The sequence below is a fragment of the Dinoponera quadriceps genome, unplaced genomic scaffold (assembly GCF_001313825.1).
Source record: "Dinoponera quadriceps isolate SergipeBrazil2010 unplaced genomic scaffold, ASM131382v1 scaffold1872, whole genome shotgun sequence".
NCBI lineage: Eukaryota > Metazoa > Arthropoda > Insecta > Hymenoptera > Formicidae > Dinoponera > Dinoponera quadriceps.
The window spans coordinates 89214-101048 of NW_014555944.1; the positions used below are offsets into that span (position 1 = coordinate 89214).

Consider the following 11835-nt stretch of genomic DNA (forward strand, 5'->3'; position numbering starts at 1 on the left):
GATAAAGCGAGGTACGATGAAAGCCGACATTAGTGCCACCTCACGCTAAATCGGACAATCAGCATAACTAAACGTAGATAAAAAGGATTTCTACCGAATATACACATATATTTTATTTATTTAACAATAATCACTGACAAATTTTATCTACATCTTTATAAACAATTTATTTCATGATGGAACTTTTATAAAAAGCTGATAAAGCTTAATTTCGCAGAAAATTTTATTTCTTGCGTAATAACTGTTTGATCATTATAATGATTTGATGTAAATAAATTTTATAGCATTAATAATTTTAACATATTTACAGATACTGAATTAATTAAATTAAATTAAGTTTATAATTTTGTAATTGTGCGATATATCGAATGTAGGTCACACATTTATCGATCCGTTCGTATCTATGATAGTAGAGAAATATATCGTTTAAAAAATATTGTTTAACTTCACATATTTGCTGCCGTGGATATGTTTTATAATTTGGCTGTTTGTGACGGTAGCACGTTTTTTATAGCGAAACATCTCATGCGAAACTTCCATCTTCTATTTCATCGTAAATGCCCTTTTAAAAAGTTTAAAAAGTCTGATAGAATAGGGAAGAAGAAATCAATATAATTGAATCATCTTCTCGATTTATAAATTAGAGATTTCTTATCTGACACATTCGATAAATTTTTTATCCATTTTTCTTATATTAATACATATATTGAGGTCGTCATCGATCAAAAATGATTAATTTCTTATCTGTCAGATTATATTACTTGCGAAAGATAAGATACAATCCTTATTAAGTATATTATCTATTCACAAAATTCATATAAGAATATTTTTCACCTAAAACTAATAGATACAAATTAACATAGGATCTTAATTTGTTAGTTAAATGTAAGAGAATGTTTAATTAAATGGAAAAATATGTACGTTTAGGCAAAACGAAATATTATCAGAGTTGTGTAGAAATTGGTTACTATTATTATTAGGATGATTAATTTGTATAAATTATATTGTTATGTATTATATATAACATTAGCTTTATTATCCAGATGTTTCACAGATATACATACGTATCCACAATGCAACAATATTATTATATATTTCTGCAAAACATTGCACTCTCATTGTTGCCATCTATTTGAATTGCGCGCGCGAGGCGCTGCTTCGAGCGCGCGGATACTTCGAGATATCGCAACTATTGCGATATGTACAGTCAATTGTATTACAAATGGCGGCACGTCACTTCGGATTCGAGAAGTCGTTCTATACTTTTTGAGGTTTCCGCTCATTGAAGATGAGTTTAGCGCGCGAATTGTCATCGCCGGACCCATCGAACGTAAGTTTCGAGTATTCGTCGTGACGAAATCTCGCTAAATAATCGCCGAAGATAAATATTTAGTGGGACGCGGCATTGGGAGCGTCGAATGAGGTTCGGTTAGCCATTGCATCGCGACTGTCTGACGTTCAAATTGCATTTCACATTTCCGAGCGATCGAAGAAGCGTCCGGCACGCGAGTTTTCAGTTTTCGAGAATGCCGAAGGTAAGTCTTTATCCTGTCGGAATATCGCCAACTAGCTAAAGGTGTATAAAACGCGAAACAGTTCATGGAAAGTGTCGAATGAAGTATCGAGATATTTCGAGTAACTTTGCCGCTCGGCGTTCAGTCAGTTCAGTTGTAAAACGGTTATCGCGTGAAAGTAACGTATTCGAGAGATCTTTCCGTCTTTCTCGCGATTTCAATCCGCTGTTACGTGAGTCTCACGCGCGAATTGTCGCTACCGGGAGTGCCGAAGGTAAACTTTGCACGTGTGCTGTAACAAAACATCGTCAAGCAGGTGAATGCGGAAAGCAGCGAATGTTTCGCAAAATGGCTGACAGGGGAATCAAGCAAAATGTCATCATATCGTGGCAATTTTGGGGGAGTTCCAATGATCGCGTTCCGCATTTCCCAAACACCGGGAGAACAATCGGTGAGTACTTGTAAAGTAGACATTCTTCTTTCACCATAATGAAATATATTAAGAAATTTATTGTCTGAATTTATTCCCTCCACTATACGGGTAAAGAGAAATTCCAAAATCGATTGTCAATTGCAATGACTGGAAATTTATTATTTAGCAAACGGGAATTTTCTCAATTCCTTTACGTATTTCTTTGTTCATGGTAAATTCATTGTCACGCGTATCATCCTGTTTCTCGTTAAATGAGATATTCTATATAAAAAAAAAGAAGAATTAAGGAAACTGTTTCGATGATATCTCATGTATAATAGTATAACGTAAAATACATAATCAAATCAATCTTTATTTCAAGTATGTTTGGAGATATTATCTTGTACATATTATGACATTATAATATTAAAATATACCGACAGAACGGTGATATGATCATCGGCGACGTACGATACTCACACAGTAAAAAAACGTTTCGCTTGTGTTCGGCCCTTGTTGAAATTTTCCGTCAAATTTTTAATATATCCGTGTGTTACTTTAACATATTGAGGTGTTTACACCACCTTAATATTTTGTGTTGAGCCCGTGTTTAACATATGTAAGTGTAAAATATTATAATAATTTACTTATACTTCAGTGTGTCGATTAACATATTATAAAGATTAATTTAGCGTTAATTTTTGGACGTAATACTTGTGTGTTATCATTTGAGCATATTTATTCTCTATTAAATTAACACAAAAATTTATGTGGACCATGCAAAATGTGTTAAATTTGACACAAAACATTTTACCGTGCGGTGTACAATCAGCACTTTTGAAATCTAACGAATTATTCCATTGATGCGATATTCCACGGCTCGTTGCGGCTGTGTGCAAAATGCAAATTAACGGTTTCTTTCGCCTATGCCGCGTACTGAAAGAGAAACGCGGACGGCGTGCGGATGGGTATCAATCTTTGATCGCCGCCGCGATCTATCACGACGTAATAATCGCGCCCGTTAATAAAATGCCTCTTGCCCTGAACGATATTGTGCGGAACGTTCTGGTACAGCGGCCTCACGCTTCTCTTCTGCAAACTGTTCCGGCTGTCGAAGAAACGATTCTTCGTGATGTACACCAGTTCCGGGGTCGCAGCTGCCTTCGGCTGCCGCCGTTTCGATTTGCAGCAACTGAAGTCGCAACATTTGCCGATCGTCTTCCGTCGTTTGTAACAGTTTGTGGTACATCTAATCGTTAGCTCGACGAGGAAAACCACCGCTGCGATCACGTATCCACCAGCCACGACCTTGTAGGTCAGCGACAGGTCGGAGTTGGTCAGTTGCCGTTCGGTGGACCGAAGATCCACCGGGCATACTTCGGCGAGCGGTAGGTCTCTCAGCTTCGCGCGCCTTATTATGCCGGCCTCCACCAGAGCCATCAGCCTAAGACACATTCGATAATTAGAGATTACTTAGATATGTGTTATGCTATTTAAATCGCATCACGTATTATACTTCGGCTATACACAGATGCACTAGTAATTAGATACATTCTTATTTGGGCGTATCGATTTCCTAATCGCGATAATTGGACGCTTACTCTTTATTGATCGGTGCCTCCAAAGAAGAGCCTATGGGGAAGGCGAAAGCTCGACTGGTAACGAGGATCGTGTTAGGCATAATGACGTATGTACACTTCTTCTGATGCTCCAGACGCAGGCGGGTTTTGTTGACGTAATCCTCGAATATCAGAGTCTGAAGGTAATGGGTTTCCGCGAGGAACAGTTTGTCTAAGGGTTAACATCACGTTTTCGTTTATCATTAAGACGAGTTTCGAGTTCTGAGTGAACGGCACTACTCACCCTTGTCGACCGCGTTGAGAATTGCTCTAACCGGGTATTCGTGCGCCGAGATATAGTGACCCTTCCATCTTGTAGAATTCAAAGGAGTCAATTCGTCCGGGTGATACTGAAAATGTTTAAACATTTCATTCGGCAATTATCTTGGAACGCTTCGTGCTGTAACATGCGTTATTTCTCTAAGCCAACAGAGTATATATCTTGATCTTTCATTCTTTTCATTGTCACACAGAAAAATAGTTTTAAATCAATGATAAACATTCTCATATTTAAACAAGGATATTCTATTATTTTTAGAAGATTTTTAATCTTAAATTGTAAGTAATACTTGCGTTAATACAAATTCAACCAAGATTAAAAATCCTGTAAGAAGATTATAATATTCTTGTTTACATATTGAAAATATTTATCATTGATTTATATAACTAATTTTCTTTTTATGCGATAATACTATTTATTATTTAATCACATCATCTGATAATAAGACTAAACAATAGTAATTAATTTATTAACGTTTTTGTGAGATTTTGCTTAATGAAAGCCACTTGCACGGTAGGCTTAACGTGAAAGATTGAAAAATTAGGCGTGCAAATGCATACTTGAGAGATCAAATATTCGATCGTGCGTCCTTTGTGAGCGACCCAACGATAACCTTTGCGCACTATATCATTCAGAGAGTTGATCGGCAAAGTGAACTGCGGCCTCGTGAGAAACGCGGTGAGATTCGCCGTATAGAAAGACGTCAATATCAAGATGAATATCCACCACGTGGCGAAGAGAATCCTCGTTGAGTCTGCAAGAGATAAATTCGCGAGCCGAGCAGATTCTTCTCGATAACGCGCGATAATGCTAATGCAAGGTACTAACGAGTATGTGTCGCGTCCGCCGCATTTGTCGCTTTCAAATTACCGCAAATAATCGCTTCGACCATCGCAGTATAATCGTATACAAATCATACCTGCATTTCCGTGGAAACGCGATGGCATTCGGATATAGTTGAAGGGTCTTGTTTTTCGCTTAATTCTCAGTATCGCGAACCGTAAATATGAGTGCGAATTAAAAATAAAATTGTCATCCGCGTGACATACGACGCATCGATCGAGATATTAAAAGTCAGGAAGATATAAGGCAGTCTCGCGTACCTGTTGTCGCAATTATGCTCGTTCCCTGCTTCAACAAAGAACTGTACACGAACCACACACAGGAGAACAGGCTATAATTCTCCGAGTCAGGATCGCCCCACAATTTCGCCCTGTAAAATCAACGATGACAATGAGCGCGGAACACCTTTTTCTCCCTCATAGAACTCCGTTTACAAGTCAATGATCGATTCGATATCGATGATTAATTTTTCGGACCAATCAATTTGATATATATATATATATTGACTGGTTATTGACAATCTAGTCTATACTTAATCGGTGTCACATCCCTGCCGTTATATCTATATATCAATTTGATATAGATATAATATAAACTGAATAACATCTAGATCGTCAATATCTATATAATATCTCTTAGATATCGCGATGAAATCTTACAAATGTCAAATCGAACATTGATTTCCATATGATTTCGATTTGACCTCTACTACTATGATATTGACCGAATTTTTTATCCACATGATGTGAATCAAAGACACGCTTTTGATTTACAATTTACCGTTTTTTTCTTTTTGTTTCTTCTTCGATATTCAACAAACCTGAGTGTAGCGAAGATGTAGATTATCGGTCCCACTGAGAGTACTGAAGCGAGTACCAGTAGCCAGACAGTTTGGTTAAACGGTGCGAGCAATCCCGAACCGGTCGCCGATTCTTGCGGTCGCTTCATCAAGGCTGTCAGTTCACTTTGATCCAAAGCTATGCTGAACGTGCAAAATTTTCGCAACTCCGGCAAAGTTGGCAAGAAAGCCACAGCCATGTCCACCTTCTGTTCAAACAAGAACATTCTACGTTTCCCCTCTCGTCGAGATTATTTCGAGATCTACTTTTCTTCTACTTCTCTTCGGCGAAAATTTAATCTACGTCTGATCTCGCGCACAGAGACAGTTAATTGAGTATTACATTTTCGCGCTGAAAGAAACTAACTCGGCTCCTTTTTTTGAATTGTTCAACGACACTCAAACGCGAATCGAAGACGTCTACCGTTCTGAATAATAATTAAGGACGATAGTTCTCACACAGAGTGAAAGGTATCTTACCTTCTCGTAAAGTAAACTTAGTATTCCATTCCGTTTGTTGCCCAACACGTGTTGGTTCGGCGGTACGATGGTGTACGTGAAATTTAATTTGGAACTGAGCAACCTGAGCAAATAAAACGCGTAGCCCTTTCCCACCCATGTACCGTTCTTCATCACCAGGCCGGAAAATGGCATGTCCTATAACAATTTTATACTATAATAATGCTTGACTAACACATCATATACTTAATATTCATTAATTCACATAGCAATCGTAATCTTAATTACTCGTTATGAGCGCGATTAAATCACGAACACGGACAGCTGCATTCAAGGAATAATTCGATACGCATTTTTCCATTTGATTACGTCACTCTTATGTGTGTGTGTGTGTGTGTGTGTGATCAAATTTTACATTCAAATCGATGCTCAACTTTGATGCTGTCTTAATTTATTGCACCTTTGCACGTGCGCTATCATAGAGTATCGCGATCAATTCATGTATAATTCAGTGCGTATTTAAACGTACATCTACATTTTAATGTTCAATACCGTCTCGCACGAGCTCGTGGACGGGCATCCGATGAAGATTGCAAGATGCGCAGCACGTCGGCGTATGTCAGAATAGTGGAATAGTAATGCTTATTAACAAACACGATATTCATGTAACGCGACAGCCCTAACAACACGCTCGATTACAGATCAGCGCTCTTTGTTTAGAGCGTCACGCGAGACACGCGATGTCATCGCAAAGAAATTCTTCGATTTCCGACCGTGCACACAGTTGTTGTTGCGATTATTACGATCATTCCGCTTAACTTTTCTCCTGTGGAGCGTCGCGAATTTTCAATGGTTTCCTTCGAAGTACGAGGTGCACGACGATTCGAAACACGAGATAGGCGTTAAGAATCGAGTATAGCGATACACAAATGCAAAGGTAAAGGAAAACGAAAAGATCCGGGAATTAGATAACTCGTGCTTTTCTTCTGCAAAGACTCGAGCACTTTTACGTCGCATTCTGACCTAGTATGATCATTGATTCTTTCTCAAACGTCCTCGCACTTATGTGTTATTCGGAATTCAATACATGATTGCGACCGCATTCAGGGTTGTAAATTGTACATAGAAAATTGCAGCGCATTTTTGCAGCGGAAGTGGTCGCCGTTACTGAAAGATACGAGTCACGTGCGACGCATGTCCAACGATTTTGCGGGTCGCGTGTTGCGTTTGGCTTTTTTCACATAGGAATAACGTAAAAGTAGGACGTTTCGATCAATTTTTGATCAATAAATCATGCGACGGATTGTCGTTCCAGATATGCGATATGTAGGTGTGGATATACTAATATAAAATCTTACAAGTACAGCCACGAATCGTCATCGTGGAGCAAATGCGTGGGCAATTTCGTCGCGATAAAGGTGCCGTAAATATTTCCTCTGTCAGGTATGCTGCTATATCTAAAGTTACACCGTGACATTTGCGCCGTCCTTCGTCGTCAAACGAAGTCGTAAAAATGCGCACTTAACGTCTTCATTAAGGGCGCGATAAAACCAAACGTACGCTCGCATACATTCCGCTACAGCTATTCCGCAGTTGTAACCGTCCGCATCATCAACGTGACGTTAAGTAAAACTTTAATTGATTTTCAACTCGCGATTAAAATCATTTGATTACTGCAAAATTATTTGGGACTTTAATTGTTCATCAAACGAGTATGTGTGTATACGTCCGGAATGGATGCATTTTCAATCGACGACGAGCCGATTTAGCCTAGACTATTCAAATAATTATGTCAAGTAATTACGAAGCGCAATTTACCAAATCTTGTCGGTGTAGCATCGGCGAATCGCCCCGTCAAATGGCGTTAAGTTACGTCGAGGCCGCTGTTATATCAAGAAGAAGCTACGATGGGCACTGGGCAAAGTAAATGGAAACAGTCCTTATTGGCTTCGTTATTCCGCTCGTGCGCATTCTCTTACCAAGGAATAAGCGTGCGAACGATGCTTTTGGGACACTTGCGAATATGTATACAATAATGAGGACGTTTCTATATCAGAACCGATCTTATTTTCTCTTTCGAAGATCAATCTCGATAATTATTTAACGCAGGTTAAATGATATGTCTCACATATGTAATCGTGCTTCATTCCCGAGAGAGATGTACGTATTTTTCTCGTTATTCGTATCTTTTCTGACGTACTGATACGTGTGCTTTTCGGGCAGATGTACGTGTCAAAAATAATTTTTTTCCGAGCGAGATAAATACGCGTGTATGTGTACAGTACATGTGTATTGTATATGTGTACAGTTAATAAAGAACAGCTTGGATTTCTCGCGCTCGGATTTCCATTCAAGAGACGCTTCACTTTCCGACATTTTTTCCTACGGTATTAGATTGTAACTGTCAAACTTACGTTCCACGATGTTATTTTCACTTCCGCGGGTATCGTTGACTGCTCGGAATACGGTTCGTCCGTGGTCGTGCCATCTGAAAACACAATATTGTCTTCCATAAAGTTAACCGCTAATGATACGTCAAACTGCACGAACGTGTCTCTCCGGTTTTTAGCTCAATAGTAGCGCTACCTCCCACGAGAATAATAATACTCAGATTTTAATCTTAATATTCTTAAGTATCATTAGGATCGTCCGGACGGTGGATGAACTCGCGCGCGATAATTGCATTGGTTTATTATTCGAATGAGACATCTTCCTCACAATGTCGATTTACCGTCCAAACAGAGTGACTTTCCTCGCAAAGCTTTCAAAGTTACTTAACGATCTCGTTTCCGTAGAACTGCATTTGTACTTAATACCATTACATGTCTACCTTCCCTGGGAGGGAAAAAGATTCTTAACTTTAATAAAATTGCGATAAATTATAAATGTGAAAACCTTTCAAGCAATCTTCCTCATTCGCTAATTGTCTTCTTAATAAAGGACTCACTTTGTCCGTAGCTGGTACGATGATATGTCACGAAGATTAACGTGCCAAGTAAAAGCTGTCGGAAGTTGGGCATCCTTCGGTGGTATCCGCGGCTACATTTTATCGACGCGCACGTCGATCATTGGATCTTCCCCGGATAGTCAGATCTCATGTCCGGAAATGCTCCGCTCAATGTGGCATAACCAGCAGCCAGGTGAATCGATACTCGTCTGGTCATTCTGACTCGGAGGACAGCAACGTAGTGACGAACATGTCGTTCCGTTGTATGTTAGTGTGTCACGCGACCGTCCAAGGTGTCCAAAGAGGGGCAAAAGGGCGGTAGAAACCCCCGACGACGTCCCGTACGCGCGGGCGCCGTCAACCCTCGACACATCACCCGATACATCGTTCATCTTGCCAGAAGTTCCATTGGCGTTTGCATCGACTGTCCCGTCGATTGTTTTCAACGGAGGATTCGTGTGCGTTACTTCCACATGGCTAAACGAGAAAATTTATCGCTGAAAATGCGCAATTACGAAATGCCCTTTGAATATTATAAAAATTGCTTCACAATTTATGTATCAATCGCGGATCCCTCTCGATTTCGAGGAATATTTTATGAAAATCAAGCGAGACGACACTCACATTTTATGCGTAAAATTGTTTAAAAATATATTTTCCTTGAAAGTCACGCATAATTTGCCGCACGCAAAAATAGAGGAATGCATTTTACATTAATATTTTACATCTGTGCGAGATAAATATCCGACGTTGATGAAAAGGAAGGACGTGCAAATTTTATTTAATGTTTAATTACGATACCGGGGTGAGATTAATTGGCAGCACTGAATATGTTTACTGGAAAAAATACGTATGTATTTATGTATATGTAAAAATGCGTATACATCCGTATACGCTTATTCTTCAACCTCTAAGAAGAGTATTGTTTAATCCGAATTCAAGTAGTGAACAAGAAGCAATGAAAGAAGAATTTTGAAAGACAGAGAGATCTGCTTTTAAGATATGTATTAATTATCTTATAATTATATTGTGGAAGAGAGCAAATGCGCTTACCGAGTAATCAATCACGGAGAGGAGAGGAACTTTATATAGCTGATGATTGTCATCGGTTTCATTTTTCCGTGGTGAATCTGTACTTTATTTCCAAACTCACAAAATTTCTGATATTTTTTCGTAACAATGTACGGTAATCACAAATAGCACGCACGTGCAATATTCTGGAGACAAATTGAAAGATGAATGTTCGCAGACGAGGCATAAGGTCCTTGTGAAGATGCATTCATATCAGTCGGCTCGAAGGTTGTGTTAAATGTGTGCGATCAATATACGCACCATTAGTAACATTAAGCAAGTAATCATGTGAATCACCCGTCAGAGAAAATTAATAGTGATATTATTAATAGGACGTGCACGCGCGCGCACACACACACACACATACACACACACACACACATGTCAGCATATAAAAGTATAATGTAAAGTGGAATTGAGATCATTGAGATTAATCGTCTTTGATACACGTCCTCCTTAAACGCAAAGGGACCTTCATCTGTAGACGAACTAAACTAAAAAATTAATCCAAGATCAATTTCGCTTCTCTCGTAAGATTATGTGTGCGAGTGTGTATATAATCTTTCATTGCTCATACTTATATATATATAAGAGAATAAATACTTTCACGTGCGTAGAATGTCTCCGCATAATGTGCCACTTCTCTCAGAAAGAAGCACTTTAGAGTTAATGTTGCTCCACATAAGAATTATGAAAACGGCTACGATAATAAGGTGTAGGTGTCGCGTGAACAGAGAACAATTCCCATCTTGAGAATAATTTTCATATTAGTTTATCGTTGAAGTACATTTAATATACAAATCATATCGCCTGTGATCCTACGTGATATATCGCTGCTCCTCTCGCCGCAGAGTCTGAGTTGTTCGCCGCAACCGTGGCAAGGACACGTCTCAGCATCGAAGGACTGAGCGATGCGTCAGGGTCGAGACACGACCAACTGTTTAAAGAGTTTGTCGATGAGCGACACAGACATCGGAAATATAGACTCTGATTTTCGTTCTACATACGTCTCGTTCTACATTTGACTTCTGATTTACCAGAATGTTCGAATGACTCTCTCTCTCTCTCTCTTCGTTCGTCGACGAACACGAAACTACATAATCGTTGATTATTCGTATATGTCAGCCTTCTAATTGCTCATTTGTTATATTCTAGGTGTGTTTTCATATCACTTTACCTTCCTGTGTGGTAAGATCGTATCTATTACTGTTTACATCAGATTTCGAGGTCTCGTGTCTCGACCCTGACTCGTTTTCACGCTATCTTACAATCATCGCGCGGGGAGATTGTCGAAACGAAAGAACAGGCAGAAGGAGGGGGTGAAAAGGGGAGTAGTTGCGAAAGTAGAACGCGGGAAGCGTCGTCGAAATGCGATCAAGCAAGCTCGGCAGCAACGTTAGCGATATAAATCACATCTCATTATGACGATGGCACGGGACGACGGGAATGAAGAATGACAACGATGATTACGACCGGGCGATGGACAATGGGACACAATAATCTCGATGATGGTAATAATGGACGTGATTACGATAATGTAATTGGCGTCTAATCAATAACTGACGATCTTGGCGGTTATAATGACTCTTTGTGGCATCACTCAATGAGAGATAGGCAATGAATAGGCGGAGAAATGCGGCATGCTCGTGTATCGGGATTACAATTGATAATGACAAAAGTTTGACAACCTACGTACGAATACGAAAAACATCTCAAACAATATTCCGGTACGCGTATGGTTGCGCGCATGTATTCCGTTTCCGATCGAAAAATCTAAATCATCTTTCGATTTCTCTCACCAAATTTCACCATTAATATTTCCCGAATCGGTAAAAGAATCAGACGAATATTG

The 11835-nt window shown here is 39.3% G+C and overlaps 1 protein-coding gene across 1 annotated transcript; it reads right to left on the reverse strand.

The window, feature by feature from the left end:
* Positions 1 to 2368: 2368 nt before the first annotated feature.
* On the reverse strand, positions 2369 to 9135 carry LOC106745912 (glutamate receptor ionotropic, delta-2). Its single transcript, XM_014621916.1, has 9 exons — positions 8913 to 9135; positions 8380 to 8453; positions 5987 to 6163; positions 5489 to 5715; positions 4929 to 5038; positions 4386 to 4579; positions 3790 to 3895; positions 3528 to 3717; positions 2369 to 3370 (listed from the first exon to the last, which is right to left on the reverse strand). Exons 1-9 carry the CDS (start codon positions 8983 to 8985, stop codon positions 2851 to 2853), a joined length of 1671 nt encoding a protein of 556 aa, XP_014477402.1. The 5' UTR covers positions 8986 to 9135; the 3' UTR covers positions 2369 to 2850.
* Positions 9136 to 11835: the final 2700 nt, after the last annotated feature.